The 20,469-nt window shown below is 38.7% G+C and overlaps 1 protein-coding gene across 1 annotated transcript in view; it reads left to right on the top strand.

The window, feature by feature from the left end:
• The window catches only part of MGAT5 (mannosyl (alpha-1,6-)-glycoprotein beta-1,6-N-acetyl-glucosaminyltransferase), a 78,696-nt gene that overhangs the window by 15,705 nt on the left and 42,522 nt on the right, over positions 1–20,469 (top strand). The window contains exons 3-6 of the mRNA XM_009895859.1: positions 4,932–5,008; positions 6,436–6,525; positions 17,706–17,777; positions 18,884–19,045. Coding sequence (XP_009894161.1) covers positions 4,932–5,008; positions 6,436–6,525; positions 17,706–17,777; positions 18,884–19,045 — 401 coding nt within the window. The remainder of the gene's footprint in view (positions 1–4,931; positions 5,009–6,435; positions 6,526–17,705; positions 17,778–18,883; positions 19,046–20,469) is intronic.

Genomic DNA, 20,469 nt, shown 5'->3' with positions numbered 1-20,469 from the left:
TGGTTTCTCAAATGCGATTTTCCAACAAAAGTAACAAAAGTCTGGCTTAGTAATGTACTTCTCCCCTTCAGGAAAGAACTATCCAACATGAATTTGGTAACAGTCTAATACTTCCATACAGACCTTTTTAACAAGAATCTTCGTAAAATATTAGGCTTTGGATTTTTTTGTCATTTCCAAATGATGAAAAACTAAACTCGACTTATATATTAATACTTGCTTTTCATGTTTTGGAAGATCCAGATGTGTAGATCAGCATCCCCAGGGTTCCACTTGCTTCATCTTCCCTGTCTTTGTGATCCATTCAAAAGTGTAAATTGTTGGTATCTGCTTGAGGTTGATCCCAACTGTCCATGGGATAAGTGAAATTTGTTCATCTCTGCATTCCTTTTTTAGAAGAGCCAGCTTCTAGTGGATGATGGAAGCCTGCACACGAAAAAGCGAGTGAGCTGATGTGTCAGTGTGGGCCCACCCTCAGCTAGGTGCACACTGGGGAACGCTCTCCAACCATTGCCGCTTCTGCGGGTCCAGCTGTGCAGCATGGTTTGATGAGGGCAAGCTGGACTGTTAATTTGTAGCTATGAATTTGTATTTAAAGAGGCTGGTCACAGCTTCCTCAACTCCAGAGATTTTAAAAGGATGTTTCCTATGTTTATAACTATAGTTCAGAACAGCTAATTAGTAAGGATGGGGGGGAAGGAGCCTTCCTGTTCCCCACAGGCTACTCGCTGTTACCAGCAGGCTCCAGCACACCCTCCGCGCCTGCTTGGTAGTGAGCAGCTAGAGGAGCTGAAGTGTAATTCTTCATAGAGGTTCTGATCATTAAGGAAGAAAAAAATTGGGAGGGATGTTTGTCAACCTAGAACTCACACTGACTATAGCCAAGAAGAAGGGGTACGGCTTCAGAGTGAGTAGTAATTGACTGGAACCATCACAGTTATTCACAAGTGAATTCAGACTTTTGCATTTAATTCTCAGGCTTATGTGTGGAAACCAGTATGGTCAAGACTTGCCCGTTTCTGCAGGCGGTGTGTTGCTTTGGACAGCTCTTCTTGATGTAGATGTTGTTCCAGTCTGATTACATGAGCTAGTTCCTATTTGCATGCACGAAGGAAACATTGCTTATCCAGGGAGCACTCAGATGGAACAGAGTTGTTTTTCTCTATTGCTTCTCCTGTTCTTTAATGTTCATTTCATCTTATATACATATATTGCTACATTTTCTTCTGCTCTGGATAATGCTTTATGTAAATTGTTTCATGGGACAGTTTATATTTAAGCTTTATAGAACTGCCTTCACCATGCTATTACCTGATTTAGTAGCTGTGAATGAAGCATGTGAAAGATGGTGTAGGTGTTTGGGATGGATCCATGGTAAGGCTGAGTGGGAAGATGGAGTGGGAGGCTAGTGGGCATGTGAAGCATCTTCAGAGTCTGTAATGGTGGAAAAAAGGTGTTATTTTTGAAGAAGGTGAAACCTAGGAGCGTTTACTGCAGCTGGCAAGGAGGAGGAAAGATGTCAGGTACTCCTGGAAATACTACTAGAGGCATTAAGACTTCTCCAAGCATTTTAACATGGTAAGAGGTGATAAAGGTGGGCGTTAGTGTTCTGTGTTCTCTATACATATAGATTATCCTGGGGAGATCAGGATGCTGTTTGTATGTAAATGAGCCCAGTGGAAGAACAAGAGTGGGACTGCTCTGGAAAAGCCCTAGTGCAGCTGGCCACAGGGAGACCAGAAGCCTGAGAAAATCTGTAGCTCATCCTGACATGGATGTCTGGCTCTTGCTTTTTACTTCTTGCAATGGGCAGGAACAGAGAGAGCTGGGAGAGTTGGCTTTCTGCTTGGGAAGTGTCTGTAGGTAGCACTGCCACAGCTCATCTACTGGTGAGGCATATGGTGGGTGCAATATGTGACTGTTGTAAGAAGGCAATTTTTATTCTTGCAAGTAGATCTTGCAAATACACGGATCCTGTAAAACCTTTTAAACAATGAACAGTAGCAAAGACCACTGCCCATCTACAAAAACAGACTTGCATGCAGAAAATGTGTTTACATATGACGAGAGCAAACAAGCAACTAGACTATGGTTGTGTATCTACCAAAAATGAGGCCATTCTCTGTATCTTGTGGATTTTTTCCTCCTTCCTTCCTTCGACGGGTCACAAGATACCCATTAAAATGCAATATGATATAAGCGATAAACTTGGCACACTGGATGTTTGTGCTGTAAAATAGAGAATTATAGCCGGTGTTTGTGTATTACCCTGAACTTAAAGGGACTTCAGAAGAAGAGAGTGTTTGCTTGACTAACTCTCTGAACTGGAAAGCAGTCATATGATAGCATAGTTAGCTGGAGATGGAAGACAAAGTTCATCTTTATGTTGGCAAGCTATACTTTCCAGTTGACAGAAAGGGTAGAAGAGCAGCTTCTGAGTACTTTTCTACTTTTGACAAGTAAGAAGCTGAAGGAGTAACATCAAGTCTAAGAGGGAATAGCCACCCTGCAGAGGAGGATCATTTAGCCCAGAGCAAGCAGCGCAAAGGCTGTATGTTATGCTTCCTTAAGTGGCCTTGCTAGGCTGTGCCGGCGGCACCTCCTGCAGCTGCAGCCCCTGGGGGACTCTCATTCCAGCTCTGCTTTCCTTCCTCTGTGGTGCCAAACCTCTGTTTGTGGTTTCAAGTAATACTTTTGGGCAAGAACTATTTTTAACTGGTACCATATCAGTGATCCAACCAAGAGTCAAGTGAGTGGTAGTGCCGACAAGGTGAGGGGTGGGTAGTGGCGGAGAAAGGGTGCCCCTTAAAGCACTGTTGTAGTGGAAATGCATGGTTAATACTGTTAAAAATACCTCTCTTTAATGGTTTAATAATTGTCTCTTACCTTTCTGAAAATTGCAAATTATAGTTGGTTGGTTCTATTAATAGTATCTACAGGAGGGAAACAAAAAAACCTTTGAACATGGCAAGTGTAACTTGTCCAAATGCAACTGAAATTGATAGGAAGACACGTTTGATTGAATAAAATTGCCCAGGTGTTCAGAATTTTCAGTCCTAAGTTCTGTATGATGCTGAAGGTTGAGGTTTCCCTGTGGTTCAACTGTGTCTCTGATGTTGTCATAGACTTAAGATGTCCTTTATGTTTTGAGAAGATCTGAATTTGACATGCCTTATGAAAAGCTCTGTACTTATTTTGTATTCAGCCTTGTGAGTTTGTAAATAAAAAATAATAAAAAAAAAAGCCCCCAGTTTAGACCATACAGCTCTTCTAATGGCATTATATTGATTACTGAAAATTGCCATAATTTTAACCATGCCTCTTTTCAGTTTAAGGTAGGTTTGTTACTGTTTGATCTCAAGCACTGATTTCCGTGTGATTCAGGTGGAAGGTCTGATTCCTGAATTGTAGTAAAGCAGAAAGTCCCATTGTTATCTAGTTGTACTGACTGAATTTAGAACGTACTTTTAAATTTTTGATGTGTCTGTGCATGCTCTGTGTGTTCTTACTTGGAGCAGAAATCAGAGGCACGGATGTCAGTGGTCTAGTCTTCAAGAATCCTATAAGGCTAAGAAGATAAGGGAGAATATTTTGAAAGTTCTTATTGATTTGAAATTACAAAGTCATCCTAAAAAGTACACTGCTTCCGTGTTATTGTCACTGGCAGTACAGCTCAGTTTGTCAAATTGCTGCTGCTGCAGAGACTGCCAAATAAGTGTCTTCTTCCTGGCATAATTCTTCTTTTCCCATCAGCTCCATTTTGCAATGCTTCACTCACATTTCAAGTTCTATCTTCAAAAGAAATTATTTGCAAAAAAATGGAACATATTCATATAAATCAGGAGGTGGTTTTTGTATATAATACAGCATTCTAACTTTTATCCACTGATCTTGGATACTTGTCCCTACTCTATTCTAATGCTACAGCCTTCTTTTTTTTTTTTTTTTTTCCTGAGATCTCTAATTAGCATATTCTGGGTGAAGTCGTGCACTATAACTGCCATAGCATGAAGTGTTCATAGGTTGATGGATGGATGGCTTTAATGATCTTGATTCTTGCCCGTGGGAAAAGCCAGAAATGATGCAGGTATAATTTAGATAACTCTGGGATGAACTACCTAAATTGAAAACCTTATCCTCTGCTGCCTTGGGCAAGAATCTTTCCACCACGTTAATAATTTTTCTTGCCTTAAAGGCCTCTGTTAAAGGGTTCTCCTAAGTTCTTAGAAGAAAGTCCTGTCCTGGAGTTGAAGTGGTAATGCCTTTTAAAACTGCTGCTTTTTCCTTGGCTCATGGGCTAGAAGTGTTGTTCTGTATTACACTTTTAATGTGTTGCAGAAATCTAGAACGATGAAATTTTAAAATAGGTAAAAAAGAAGAAAATTCTTGGAAGACCGTAGGAAATTTTTCGCATGAGATGTGATGTAGTGCTACTCAGTTGTAAATTTGGATCATATTGCAACGTTTATTAATTGGGTCATATATCTGATGCCAAGTTGCAGATCACGGGTATTTCATAAAGTGGTAACAGAACTTGAAAAACTAGTTTTTATGTTTAAGAGCAACATACATTTTACAAATGTTTGACAGTCGGAAACAAATTCTTGCAACTTAGTAGTTTTGAGCACACATCAGTTAGGAAGATATTTTGCTTTTTATTATTCTCAGCGTGGATGAGCTTAATTAAGTCTTCATAGACCAGGTTTTGTAATTCAGCACTTTTACTGTAAGTCAGAGTTGAAATCTATGCAACCATTTTCTTCTATAGTCAAAAAAGAGCACACGGAGCTTTAATGTTATAACAAATATTACACAGTAGGGCTCTTCAGTCAGTCTGGGTTGTGGATTCATGAAAATAAAAGGAAGAATTCATTAGGCTATCTGTCAGAACTGTAAAATGAAATTCACTTATGGTCTATGTTTCTCTTCAGATCTCATAAATGGAGCCCAAGAACAGTGTGAATTGCCTCCTATGGATGGTTTTCCTCACTGTGAAGGGAAAATAAAGGTAAGTGAACTGGTTTTAATCTTATTATGTGTGTTCTGTTCAAAACTGAACATATGTTGCAAGAGGTCACTACTCAGATGATGGCGTAGAACAAGAGCAACTGGATCAAAAAAGAGGATATTTAGAAGCGTGTGTTAGTACAGTATTGCTCACCTCAAGCCTTTAATACTACTGTTGCAAAGAAATAAAGTGTTGTCCTATTAAGACAGGAATAAAATGCCATAGTATATTAAAATCCTATATTATTTAATAAAATGCCTTATTATTTGAATGCTGTCAGAATTCAGAAACTTTCTTTCCCTTTTTGAAAAGCCCTGATTTCTTCCCCATTATGAGTCATTTGGCGTTCCCCTACCCCAGGCCTGGGATTCTGTGTGGACCTCGCTCCAGCCCTTTCTCTGTTCCAGCCAGATACTTGTTTACGCTTCTTTCCCCTCTTTGCCAGCAGCTCTGTCCGGTTCCTCCCTTCCCCTTTTCTATTAAGAGCATTCTGCCTTTTCTGCTGACAAGCTAGGCTCTTCACTAAGCTTCCTACCAGAACTTTGGGGTTCACAGCTGATTCTACATAAATCCTGAATTTTACTCATAATGCAGTTGGAAAGGCCAAATATTGAAAGCCGTCAGACTTTGGTTGGAAAGTCTGAAAAATAAGAAAAAACCCACAAACCAAAAACTTGCAGAGATGGAGATTATTGGGTTTTTTTTCCCCAAGAGACATTTCAAATGTAAGGATGCTGTTCTAGTAGCGGGGGACAAAAGTAAAATTGCTGGACACTTAAATATTATTATCAAATATTACAATTTATTCATGAAAATGAAAACAAATAACTACCAAAGTATATATGAAATTATGTTGCCTTTTTTCTCTAAATAAAATTCTTAGAAATAGTATTTTTAAAAAAAAAAAAAAAATCTGTAAGTTTTAAATCTCTGGGCTGTGTTTTGATCCGTTTTGACAAACTGGCTGCATAGTGACTGTGTAATACATTATTTGAATATTAAAATGTGAATTTAAATTAATTACTTGCTTCTGCAGAAATGGCAGATTCTTGGCAGAATCAGGCAGATTTCAATCTTGGGAACTGAAATGATCTGTTCAATTCCAGCGCGAGCGTAACACAGGGGAGCAATGCAGTCAGCTCCAGCCACACCCATATGTCTGAATCCTGATTATATTCTCCTTTTGATATTTGTCTGTGCTTGCCTGGCTACCACTTACTGTGCTCACGTCTGGTATGTAGTAGCTGAACGCAGAGATGCAGTACGCCGCAAAATATTAATAAAATCCCTTTTTGTTATTTGTGATTTTGCCTCGTTGGATACGGCCGCTTGCAGCTTTCCGCTGTTATTCCCGAGTTTGGTGTGAATAGTATAGAGTTATTATGTGGTACTTAAACCTAACAGACTGTCTTTTTGTTCTGTTTCAGTGGATGAAAGATATGTGGCGATCGGATCCCTGTTATGCAAGTTATGGTGTAGATGGGTCCACGTGCTCCTTTTTTATTTACCTCAGTGAGGTCAGTAATCTTTTAATCTGCAGAAGGGGAACGTCATAGTGCCTCCATAGTTTTGGTGACTGTTTGCAGACTTCTCAAAAGAAATCATAACTTTCTTCAGAAAAATTCTATAAAGAAGAAAAAGCTGTTAAACCAGAATTATTATGAAGTGTGTTGCTGTTATTCATAAGTCTTCCAGGGGTTTCTAGCCTGGAGAATTCTAGTGTTTATAACTGAAGTGATGTAAGCAGCAGCTCTCCAGGGAGTCCACACTGGGTATCCTGTTAAACCATAGATCTTTGCCTCTGAACACTTTTTCTGTTGCTTTCTGTGTAGCTCCTGACATAGTGATAGGGAGGCATTTTAGGGGAGGCATTTGGAATGTAAAATTTGGAAAGTGGAACTAGATGATACATCTTCCTAAGCGGCATGGCTCCTTCCTGCTTGGAGGCTGTTCATGGGTTGCAGAGTCTGTTAACAGAAAACATAAAAACCTGAAAGTCACGTTTCTGAGTGAAGTTGCAGGTATATTGGCTAAAGCTTATGGTACCTATTGCAACCAAAGGCCCCGTTTGGTACACAGCTGCGTAAGGTGCTTGCCATGGTGGTTTCTGTACAGAATTCCTGTTTGCTGAGTAACGCTTGTTTTCCAAGAATGAATTTTGTTAGTCAATTATTATGAGCTCTATTACTGGCTTGTAGCATGTGTGCCAGAAACAGTCAGGTGTATTTGATCACTTGACCTCATCTTTCTTATTAGTAACAGTTTGATAACTCACAGCAACTGATCTTGGAAATGGTATTGATATCTAGGGGCTTACTGCTTGTAAAGAACTGCAAGAGCCAATGCGGCTGCCAAATTGCAAACTAATGTTAATTTTGTAGTTTCTGCAGGATTGGGGGGTTGGGCTGGGTTTTAAAATTACATATATGAGATTAAAACAGTAAGTAACTCAGTTGTAATGAAAGCAGGTTCTATTAATTTACTCAGTTGACTCAGTTGACTGTCATTGAACTTTTGCGGGCATTGCTTGAAGCGGTAGTAATAGTTAAAAGCATATCCAAAACACATATCTGAAGAAATAAAAAAAGCTGGGTTGAATCACAAATTTGACTCATTCAATTGCTTGTACCGAGTGTTGATTTATTTATGGGCTATAAAGCTGGGGAAGGAAAAGGTACAGGATGACTATATTATTTATCCTGTTATTTATCACAGAAACTAGAGATACGGTTTCATAATCATCTTAAGATAAGGTGGTGTAAGTTTCTACTAAAAGGTTATGTTCTAGCATCAGCGGAGTTCTTTTGCGCATTAGTATTCTGTCAACCAGCAGGTGCCTGGTGTTTTTAATGCAGATGTATCTTAAAAATGAAGATACGTGTCACTTGAACATAAGATCTAATATTCTTAAATTACATTTATTATTTTTTAATTCTGTTAAATCACAGTATTTTCTGTGACAATCTCTGATTATCAGTTTTGAAAACTCAGGTGATGCTGCTACGTTTTTCATAATTATCTTTCAGCTCATCCTCATGGCAGTATGCGAGCAGATTTACAGAGGCCAAATAATTGTTTTTTTCAAGGGTCGAGGGATTTGCAATTATTCTTTAAGCAACAATATTGAATTTGGGCAACTTCTCATTTCGTGATGGAACAACAACACAATTAGTTTATGTGTATATTTGGTAACTTCAGACAAAGGTCTTGTACTTTTTTTTTTTAAGTGCTTTCCCATGACTGAATGTAAAACTCATATTGGGTGAGCATGTTATTAACCTTGAGTTTAAATTTGGCATTCTTAATCCTATGATTAATTCCATGATTAATGCCCAGCATCAGAGGTTGAAAGCTTAAATGTTTGCAAATGCAAGCATGAAATGAAATTCTAATAACACTACAATGATGTGGATTTATGAGGTGTGTTGGCTGCTAAGGATAACTTGGAAATTCTGTTGCAAGAGTAATTTATCAAAGTGGACAGTGATGAAGAGTTGACAATTTATAGTATGGTTGCACAGCTTGAATGATAAATGTGTCTACAGAGCTCTCTAGTCAAAACTGCTGATTTAAAATATGAAAATGCATTAGGGTACTGGAAGGATATTACTGTTAGGATTTTTCTTTTTTACTTTAATGTTACAGTATAGGAGTAAGATGGTTGTTTGCCCGCTCTGTGTAAAAAGACAATATATGCATCAAATAATGCACAGTCTCAGTTTGAAAAGACAGAATACGTATCAAAATATGCATATGTCTACTTTTGCTTTTAAAATCATCTCTGCAGTCTAGTGTGACAAGCATCTGTGCTCTTTCATACTCTTTTGGGATCTACTTTTTTCTTCCAAAGGAGTTCAGTTAAAGTATTACATGATGCTCATCTAGCTCTCTTTGTACTACAATTTTAACGTGTAAACAAAGGAGCCCAAACTACATTTTGGTGTGTAATATGGGCCAGAACCACAGAGACGCAAAGTAACTTTCCCACAGTTTATGCAAAGGTTTAGAAACAAAGCTTGGAATAAAACCCAGTCTTTGGGTATCTGTTGTGTGCCCTTGCTATGTTTCAGCCACGTATGTTTGCAAAATAGAAAAGAAACAGCGTAGTCAAAATCAAGGCTGTCCCAGGTCTCCTCTTCTGAAGCGCCTGCACAAGTGCAAGTATCAGTTCTGCCTCCTCTGGTTTGCTTTGGATGCCACTCCTGCAGGAATGTGGGAAGAGCTAGCTGAACACCTCCACTTTTCTTGTGTCTTGGCTGCTTGAGCAGAATGGGCGGCAGAAGGAAAGCAAGAAGCAATCCGGCACGTCCAGGTTTATGGTTTTTATTGAAAGCTGTCCCCTGTACAGACTGGCAGATAAAGCTGCAAGGATTTTTGCACTTCCATCTTGCTGGTTTGCTGCAGGCACTGGATCGCTCCTGGTGGATGATACGCATCTGTGCACTCCTCTTAACACTAATTGTGCTGGAGTCTTTAAAAACTGGAGGAGACACAAATGGCCTGAATAGCAAAACCAGACTTACATTCTCTTGAATTAAAGAGCATGACAGATGTTAGAAGTAGCAAAAATTGAAAAGCGAGTTAAGCCTTCTCTAAGGTTTCTGGATAGTTGGGACTTGTTTCCTTTTAACCGTGATACAAACTTGCCCATTGACAAGTTACTTCTTTTTAAACTTAGCATTTAGTTATGAAAAAGTCAGTTGTTTAACTCTGTAATGTCACTGGCACAGTTACAATTTTCACGGATGGCATTGCCTCTGGGGAAGAATGTAAAAAAATTCATTTCTAGACAGTACAAAAATATATTTCACTGCAAAATGTCAGTTTGCAGCTGAAGAATGAAGCTTTTAAAAATATCTTCTAGAAAATGAATTTTTCACACAGTTGCCCAGCTTAACCAGAAAAAAAACCCCAAAAAACAGCGGAGGGGTCTTATTGCTCCTTTTCTTTATCTAGATATGTGCTTTCTCTGATGGGACTGCTAGCCACACAGGAATGGGACTGCTGCTGTGCTTGCTGGTCAGCCAGTAGCTATGATGCAAGTTACCACCATCACCCAGGGGTCATTACATTGATGCTTACCTGCTGGAGCTGGGCAGATCTCATTAAAATCCCAGGCTTTGGATCTCCAGCTGGCCTTTTCAGGTGCAAGCATAATTTTTGGTACCCATCTTGGGAGTGGACCCAATGCTTCAAAACTATCATAGAATGGTTTAGGTTGGAAGGGACCTTGAAGATCATCAAGTTCCAACCCCCATGTCATGGGCAGGGACACCTCCCACTAGACCAGGTCGCTCAAAGCCCCATCCAGCCTGGCCTTGAACACCTCCAGGGATGGGGCATCCACAGCTTCTCTGGGCAACCTGTTCCAGTTCCTCACCACCCTCAGAGTAAAAAATTTATTCCTGATATCTAATCTAAATCTCCCTTCTTCCAGTTTGAAGCCATTACCCCTCATCCTATCGATGAGTCAAAAGACTAAAACTGTTTCAAACACCAGTCTTGGAGGCTTCTGTAGCTTTTGTGCGTGTGCTAGTGTACCACTAGAGAGAATTCTTGTTTTCAGTCCTTCAGACTTGACGGAAACAAAATGCATGGCTTGGTTGCAGGAATATTTTTCTTTATGCTGTGTTACTTTTGCTTTGAGGGATAAAGCAGAAAAATACAAACCAAAGGTGATTTTGGATGTGGGTTTGTTTCCAGAATGCAAGCTGTAGTCTGAGGCACATTTTAGTGAAAACACCTGGGAATCATAATTATACAGGTTCCTCAAATCCTTGTGGTTTTGCTAGTTAACTGCAATTTGCTCATGTCTGTGTGGAAGTCCCCTTTCCACAACTTCTGCTGTGTGTGTAAGCTAATTTCTGACATTGAGGCAAGTTAATGATTTGCATTTCTTCAGTGTCATGTAATGTCAAACCAGCTGCTTTGAATTCTACACAATGACTTAGAAAATTGACAAAAATAGTATTGTTGTCTGAAATGTAAAGCAGCAAAACTTTGAACTCATTTAGTCATCTTACGTGTGTCCCCAAGAAATTGAAATGCTGATGATAGTCAGCACTTAGTCCCCAAATCATCCAGTAGCGTATTGGCCTGGGCGATTTGACCAAGTCCCTAAGCCTTTCTCCATATTTAGTCATCTTACATGTGTCCCCAAGAAATTGAAATGCTGATGATAGTCAGCACTTAGTCCCCAAATCATCGAGTAGCGTATTGGCCTGGATTTTGGGCGATTTGGGCTCAGTTATCTTTTCTACTTCTGCCTCTTTAAACTGGGATTAGTCTTTTTCTGTCGTGTTGGAAAAGGCGTAGATGCCAGTGTAAGAGAGGAATCAAATTAAGTGCACATTACCAAAGTTTGGTAAGAGACCGTTTGTTGATTGATGCTTATGTATGAAAGTTCATGTTGCAGTGTCACTGGGACTGCGGGTACCTAACACCTAACGTTTGAGATTTGCCTTTGGAAACAACCAGATCTAAAGTTACCTGTACACTCCTCCATCTCATTAAACTGGCAGGCAGTCATCTTGCACACTGCAGATTTTATAGCACCTTCAAAATGACTACCTATCACTGAGGAAATGCTAAACAAAATATAGGTATAGTGGGAGGTGTCCCTGTCTATGGCAGGGGGCTTGGAAGTCGGTGATCTTCAAGGTTCTTTCCAGCCTAAACCATTCTATGATTACAGCTTCTGGAGGAGTTCAGAAAGTCACTTTCCCAGTGGGAGCAGTTCTTTTGCATCAAATTCTCAAATGGATTTTCTAAGTGAACATTATGAGTTTTCTTCTCTGCCTGCCTTCATACTGCCTAATAAATTTAAAGATGCACCTTCTTTCGCCAGATATGCAGCATTGTTTGATATTATTATTATTATTATTATTATTATTATTTCTCACTCTGGGACTGTCATGAGATACCTAACAGCAGCACTTCACCATGGATAGAAGTACAGTGAGCAATAGTGCTCTGCACCTGATGTGCAAAGAAAGTTGCTTTGGTTTCCCTGTAGATGGGCTGCACCGGCCCTTCAGAAGTGTCCAAAATGAAGATTAGCCCAGGTGTTTAGAGACAGTACCCTTCAGCTTCTGCTTTATTAAACTCTCACTATGACTCTTTAGAAGCATAAAGGACTTCCTGAAATTTTGGATGTGGAGAGCTGCTGGCAGAGTATACTTTCGTTCAGTTTGGAGGGTGTTCAGACCACTTCAATGCTGCAGATGTCTGTCAGATTCTTCTAACTGCGCTTGAAGTACTTGCTCTGTAATAGAGTGCTGCAATCTTCACTTCCCTTCAGTTTCACTGTGTTTTAGGAGGAGTTACTGGAACAGATACCTGCAAAGCTTCTATAAAGCATACTCTTCTAATTTCTTAGGTTTGTTTGGGGGTCTTTTTTTCGTGTTAACTCACTTACCAGTAAGCTACGTAAAGATAAAGTCACTGTGAGAGTGGACTGTCTATGATAAGGGACTAGAGAAACTCTTGAGTTCAGTTTAAGCAGAATCTAAGCATTCACACCCCAAAGCAGTTTGGAACACTGACTTTTCACGAATATCTGGAATCAAGTAGCACTTCAAATTTGAACTTCTAAACTACCTTGCAACCCAACCTTATGGAGCTCGCTACATATACTCTAGACGGTGCTGTCTACTGCGATTCAAAACCAAGTAGGGAACACTTGCCTTCTTGGGTGGACCTAGTTTCTCGAGCATGAGCAAAGACTACCTAATGCATTTGATTGGCGTCGAATTCAACACTAGGTACAGGAAGCACAGCTGGCCTTATTCAAAAACAGGACGGTACAAAGATAAATATAGTGTGTTCTGAATAATAGCTTAGTGTTTATATCACTCATCCAAAAAACGGTCAGTCTTCAAATCTGCAGTTGCTGCTTCCCAACAATCTTCTTTGACTGCTAATCCGTAGTCTGATATCACATCCTTCCTCTTAAATCATGTGCATGACAGTGTAACGGTTGCTATGGGGAGAATAAGCTACAGAAATAACTGATGCTAACCCAGTGAGAGGAAGGTTGTCCTGAAAAGGGAGGAGTCCTGGTTCCTTCTTCAGAGACATCTGTGTTTTGTTATAAATGATCAAATGAAACGCATAAACAAGTTGAAGAACAGGATCCGAATGAACACCACTGCCCTCCTTCCCTTTGCTGAAACTTAGGGCTTGTTGCATGTGGATATTCTGTACCTAAACAAATTCAAAGCTGAAGTACTTGGATGTTTCTGATGGCGATTTCATCTAGACCCACTTTAATGTTGTCATAATCCTTTCTGTTGTCATCGCCAATGACAGAGAAAAGGTGTGTGTGCTTGGAACAGTACCAGATTTGTAACTGCATACTGCAGCCTTGCTGTATCATCCTTGCTATAGCACATGCTATATCGTCTTCCTGTTTATAATCATATACATACACATCTATACACACCTTTTTATGTATACACACACTTTTCCCCCATTGTACATGATATTTGATCACAAATATTCCTGTCCCGGGACAAGTTATGCTTTTATGCTCTTGCATTTTCTGCAAGCCTTTTTGTTACGGGTTACCAACCAACGCAAGTTTCTCGACTCCTGCCCCCAGGTCACCCTGTTCTGTATTAGGAGCTTCCAGAAAATGCGTTGCAAAACAAAGTCCCTAATTCTTCTCTTCACATTCCCTGCCCTATCTCTGTCTCATCCCTGGTAGTTTCAGTGAAAGCTGATAGGATTTCTTTATGCAATTTGGGAGCAAGGGGAGAAAAGCAAGTTCCGGGCACCGGGTATTTTCGCAGAGCTTGCATCACTGTTCATGCTTATTTGTCACACAAGACAAAGGAGGTTGAAGGCCTCCGCTCAAGTCAATCGGAGCAGTTTAAGACATTCCTTACCTTTCTTTCTCCCACATCTATGGCTGGAAGTTAGTTCTCACTGAAATTAAACCTGACCGGTACTTATGTTACATCAGTAAGTCTGGGAAAAATGGATTAAGTTTTCACTGCTATTTGCTTGGAAAATGATTGTTTCATGAGCATCCTCCTGCATTTTTCAATAACTATAGCACCCACTCTTATTTTCAGAGAAGTTCCCATGGCAGTGGTTAATAGTCTGAATCTGAGAACAGCTGCAGGACTTGTTCAGAAATGAGGAGCACAACTAGAGTTGCTGTTGCGGGCCACGTTTGTGTCATGCAAGGCAACCAAGAAAATTACTTAACCACTTAGGTTTCATATTTAGTTACAGACATCCTTGTGGTGTTCTGTGTGAGAAACCCTGAAGTGATTAGCTGAAGTAGCGATACTTACTTCTTTAAAAACCAACCAAACAAAAAACCCCACCCACCTACTTTAGGTCATCTGAAGCTCTCACAAAACTGTAGGTCCTCCCAAGAGCTGCAATCAGAAGTAGTTCCCAGGCTTAAAGGTGAGAAATGGCATGTTCCGGTCAGGAAGTGCTTAAATGCTCAGTTTGGCTTGTGTCCTGGGACACTGGGCAAGAGAGGAAGGCCAAGTCATGAAAGAGCAAAGGAAAGCGCAGAAAGTGGTTGTCTTGAAAAAGGCCAACGGTATGGTTATTGAAATCAATTGCAACAGTAGTAGTATGTCTTCTGCACTACTGTGTATCGTTACATGGAGCTGTATAGAGAGAAACACAAAGTTCACTCTGCTACTTATCTGGGTTAGTGCAAACTGTTGCTTTTAATTCTGACATAAATTCTTGAGTACTATTTCTTTACAGGATTTTTAAGCAGTCTTTACTGAGGCTTTGTACTGCTATAGACCTTAATTTTATATAGTGCAATGCAAAAAAAAAAAAACAGTTAACTGGAAGCTCTTTACTTGAAATACATATAAAAATGCAATTGCTAGGTTTTTGAGGAAAGCAGTAAGAAAACTTAGCAGCCTGCTTGGCATCTTGTATAAGTAACATCAAATCAGCAGACTTTTTCATTCTGTAGTAGAAGTCGATGCTATCATTTCGTTTCCCAATAGTTCTAGAAAGGCTGTTTCTCAAGTCTTTGATACCTTGTAGTAGTTGTGTAGGTTGAAACCCCTCTCCCTTTCACCAAAGCGTGTATAGACTGCTGATCATCTCTTACTCTCACTGAACAGGGAAGCAAGAACCGGAGATGGAGAGAAATATCTCTGTTCCCCTTGAAAACCTTGTTTTTGTTGGAAGTGTGATGTTTCTTGAGTATTAGTCACCTCTAAATACAGATGTTACGGGCTGTGTAGGCTTCCCTGCTGTAGTTTTTCACTTCTGCTTTCTTCGCTCTGTATCTACCTGGTAATATCTACTATGATCTAAAAGTGTCTTCTGGTGCATGACCTTCAGTGGTCAGTGTTTGCGTGTTCTGCCCTCTGCCATCACACTAATCATATTCTGATTTTCCTCTCAATTTCTCTGGGAACCGTGACTTACTAATTCCAGTTGATTCTTTCATTATCTGCAAAATTATCTCATGTCTGAACAGAATTTGTATTAGCATTTTGGCAGATTTTGCTATCGTAATGTATCCATCTTAGGGGCATGTATGACCCTGATTTTTTTTGCCCAAATATACCTGAAATGCACTATTAAAGTAATCCTGGATTGGCTGGTTTATCAGTCAGTATTTTGCTTCTTCATCCCCGCTTTCTCTTGTGTCAATACATTAAATTAATAAGGTTTTTAATTCTTTTCCCTTCCCATGGTATGTCAGACTCGTTTTCCTCATCTTTGCTTTCTTGGTGCTCTTGTTAATTATTATAACCCCCATCTAACAGCTCTTCGTGAGCCATTGGCTCATAAAAATGAGCAGAATTCCTTTTTCTATAAGAGAATGCCTACGTGTTCTTCCCAGTGCGTTTATCAGTCCTGAAAATAACAATACAACCAGCATATTTTGAAGATTATGCCTTTAAAAATCCTGTGGCAAGTTAAGTTGGTCTTTCCAATGAAAAGAGGAATTGACTGAATATCAATAAGGAAAAATGAGTGCTGCGCACTCTGCGTACACTGATGTTAATTTGAGTCTATTCCCTAAGTGTTTACTTGTGATTAGAATTACTGTAATTTAATTTAGACTAGAAGGACTGTTTCTAAAAGCAGAACAGAACTGTGTTTTTCAGTCAGTAAGACATGCTGCTAACTGTCCTTGGCAGCTCTGAAAAATCTTCAATTCCTTTAGGATGCCTGGTGGTGCAGTGTGAGATACATGACGCCAGAAAAGGGGCACATACAGTAGTCCTTGAAATGTCATATCTTAATTTAGAACAGTTTTAATGCTAGGAATAATTCAAAATTATTTGTACTATTAAAAAAAAAAAAGAAAGAAAGATTGGGACTGTGAATGATTTGTAATATGGAACTTGCAGCTGTTTTCTACCAGTGATTCCACACCTTATGTTAATAAAAGTTAGGATTGTTAATTGCTGCAATTTCTAGTATGTTTCCGGAGTTGGAGACCACTGTTTGCAAACCAGATGTTTTCAAATGAGATTGATAAAGTCACTGCTTTCAAATGTTGTATTAAATATGTTGAGTAGATTAAGTCATAGCATTCAAATTAATGCTTTTATATAATTTGTCTGAGGTACCTAAGCTTGATACATTTCTTCTCTTTAATGAGGTTATGATGTCTATTAATTTATTTTCCTGTGATTGGTCTTTTAAGCAATCATTTGGTATGATCTTAAGCTTTTAATCTCTAATGCTTCAGGCTTACTGCAGCATGATTAAGCTAAAATTGTGTTTTGACGGGTCTGTGACGAGAGGAACCATAAGAGCAACTTTGACTCTGGGAGTTGGGAACTTAATTGGTAGTGATGGGGTATCTTAACTGGCCTACGAATTGTTGCATTTCTGCCTTTTCACATTACAGTTATGTTTCTGTTTACATGGGTTTGCCTCCAACAGTGAGATTCCTTCTTCCCCAAAGCAAATGGTCTAATTTCTTAAGGCACGTGAATAATAAAGATTCTACAGGACAAGCAAGATCCCTAGGGAGAGCACAGGAGCTTTCAGTGACTTGCATCCATTTGCTGTTTCTTCCCTCACTACTAGCTGTTGTACTTTTTTTTTTTTTTCCTTCCTAGTAGACAATAGTAGAATTGCATTTGCACAGATTATGTTTCTCTAAGAATTACAGCTATTAGTACTTGTGGATATTATTAGTTATGTTATAATGATGTTACTTATAGTCTTCAAATAGGGTGGTTTGGGTTTTATTCCTCCAGCTTTTTGTCTAGATTGCTACAAGGTGGAGCTTTGATTCTTGGGTTTTATCAGGCTTTTCCTTTATATAAAGATATTCTAGGAAGATGGGAAATGTTCCAAAATAAGTATTTTTTTAAGATCTAGAAGCATAAAAAACTTAGTGCTTTTTGAAAACATTTAGGAACTGCTCAGAGAAACAGTATTTAGAGCATTTAATAGTTGACCTCTGTCTTGAAAGGGTTTTAACTTCTGTATTCATTATCATGAATGAATATCTAAATGCCACTTTTGGTTGCAAATTTGCAAGGTTGAAATACTATTGAATTGCAAAAAGTCTTCTTAAGCTTTTCTTGCAAAAAGCAGTTTTACCTTGCAGTGACCTACTAATCAGCTGATGCCTTATTTAAACCATGGAAAGATTTAATATAAAGGCAGTGAGAGACTTTGGTAAACCAGCTGAAATTAGAATAGAATGATTTATCTTCTTGTGGTTGTTTTACAGGTTGAAAATTGGTGTCCTCGTTTACCTTGGAGAGCAAAAAATCCTAATGAAGAAACCGATCAAAAAACAGTGGTAAGAACAACATTAAAACATGAGAAATAATTCAGTAATTGTCATTCATGCAGAAGATCCTGGAATCCTGTGACACATAAATGCTAATAAGACTAGAATTTACCATTCTTATTCCTCAGCTCCTTGAAATTGAAGGGAAACATCCTTGACTGTATATATATGTAACTCATCATGTATTTTCTCCAGTCATTGTATCACACCGTGGTCTTGGTGGTAGATTTCCATTAAAAACATTTTTGTGTTTAAATTTATAAAATATTGTACCCAGATACTGAGAAAAATTACAAATCCATAGACTGTTCACCACTGTTAAGTGACCATATGTGAAACTGTTCATTTTTATTGTCCCGTAAATCTGGGCCTTATATATAAAAACGCATTAATGGAAGAGGCTTATATACACTTCAGTTTTGTAGTAACATTTTGATTACTCCTGATCTTTTTCCCTTTAAAAACTCTGCAGCATGCAGAGTTGTTTCTAAACTGTTATGGCCTAATTATGTAGCACATAGGTATTTTAAGATAATTGCTGGGCTGTATATGAACATTGCTTACATAATTTAGTTATAGGCGCTCTCATTTTGTAAACCCAATTGTTCTTAGATCAGTCTAGCTTTAAAATGAATATTCCCTTTAAAATTTATACTCTAGTAATGTTTCTTCCTTCATGGTATAATAGGAAACTTCCTGTATTTGGAAGATTCATGAGATACATGAATCTTCAGCATACTGTTCTGATTTTATATTACGTTTTAGAGATACTTCAACCTCATTTTGAAGCACGTGAACAAACCCAAATCTTATACTGCAAGAATAAATACATTGTGAAACATTGCAAACATATTCTTGTGCTACCAAATACTACTAATAAAAATAACAGTAATTGATGTGGCTTAGAAACATCTCTTTAAAGTTATCTTAAATATTTGAACTAAAATCTCAACTTGACTTAAGCATTAGGCGTGTGTCTTTTTTTTTCTCTCTTTTTTTTTTTTAATGAGGAATGTAAAGCACAGAGTTCACATTTGAGAAGTTTTTTTGACTTCTGGAAAGTACACTATTTGAAGAATAATGTTTTGGGGTTTTTTCTAATGCTTTAATTGAAGGCTGAAATTCGTATCAACTTCGATAATCTCTACAAAATGATGTCGAGACATGAGGAATTCAGGTGGATGATGTTACGCATCAGACGAATGGCCGATACCTGGATTGAAGCAATTAAATCACTTGCAGAGAAACAAAATTTGGAGAAGAGAAAACGAAAAAAGGTAAATGCAAACATTTTTGATTCCTGCCACTTGCAGTCGTATAGGCTCTTTTAAGCTTCCCTTTCCAGAAGTAACTTCAGAGTGGAAATAATAAATACGTCTGAAAGGTTCGTGTTTATACTGTGCCTCTTTTCAAGAAGTATTTCGCTGTTTGAAAGTACTGTTAGAATGGGTATTTGCTTTATAAATAGTTTTACGTGCTTTCCATGAGTCAATCTTTGGGTAAGTTTTCTAACCTCTTTAATTTTGGTTAAAATAGAGACTATGTAGAAGTTTCCGAAGGGAGAAACTGTGAATTTACTGCAAGCTAATGACACTGGAGTGTTTTACGTAGTTGTAGAAAGCAACAACTCTACATCGTTATCCAAAATTGAGTGTATTTCTGCTATGGATTTGAGTAGACGTAAAGTTGACCACAACTTTGGATTGGATTGGTGTGGACCTCCTGTAATGGAGGTCCAAGTGAAAAGTTCTGTTTCATTTGATTTTATTTTATTTTTTTTCCAATTACCTCAACTGGTTAAGATACAGCCAAAAGCCGTAAACACAACAATGGGTTTCTCCTCCTGCCTTGTTCTTACTGGAGCCAGTCCTGAGTGACAGCAGGCCATGCAGAGGCATGGTTGTACCCTCTCTTAAGCCTGGGTGGAGGCAGCTCAGCTCTTCGCTTCAGATTCTCAGTCCTTACATGAAGTCTAGGCTCCATGTTGCGGCTCTAATATTTGTCAGCTACTACAGCCCTTGAGCGGGCTCACCCTCTGTCAAGGGACAGCCCTTCTCTTTCAAGCAGCCCTCCAGCCTGTGTTATTAAAGAAATATAACAACTGAGAATACATAAACTCAAGAATAAACAGAAGCGGTACTGTCCTGTACAGGGAGTTTTGATGGGATGCTTTACTGCTTAATCTTTGCTTTTAAAAATCCTTTGAGGTTGCTTTGTAAAACATGTGATGATTTCATTTTAGTATGTCCAGTTCCGTTCTGGGAGCTGCAAGAGATTAGAACAAGATGGTGTTTTGAATGTTGCTTCTTTATAAAGAGCGAGGGAAAATATTTTTGGTGTTTGGGAGTTTTTATACTTGACACTGTACATACCCACACTCATATAACAGTCCAGGTATGCAGCAGTGTTTGGAACTAAATTTCTGCGCTTCATTAGAAAGCCAAGCGCAGATTTCAAGGAACTACAAAGAAAACTCTGTGGTGCCAACAGACAGTAGTTCGGAAAGCATCCTGTTACTCCTAAGCAGTCTCTCCAAGTTCTTAATGGCTTGCTCACAACAGCATACCATTCCTTAACTATATTGTCTTACATAAGCAAGTATATCCTACCTGAGAATATAAGCGGTTATTCAATCACAATAATTTAATGTGAGCCACAACTTTCTGTGCAGAATTACAGATTGTTGTGTGAATAACACTGA

Source organism: Charadrius vociferus, unplaced genomic scaffold (assembly GCF_000708025.1).
Source record: "Charadrius vociferus isolate BGI_N301 unplaced genomic scaffold, ASM70802v2 scaffold862, whole genome shotgun sequence".
In the NCBI taxonomy this organism is placed as follows: domain Eukaryota; kingdom Metazoa; phylum Chordata; class Aves; order Charadriiformes; family Charadriidae; genus Charadrius; species Charadrius vociferus.
This window is presented reverse-complemented; position numbering and strand designations above follow the sequence as displayed.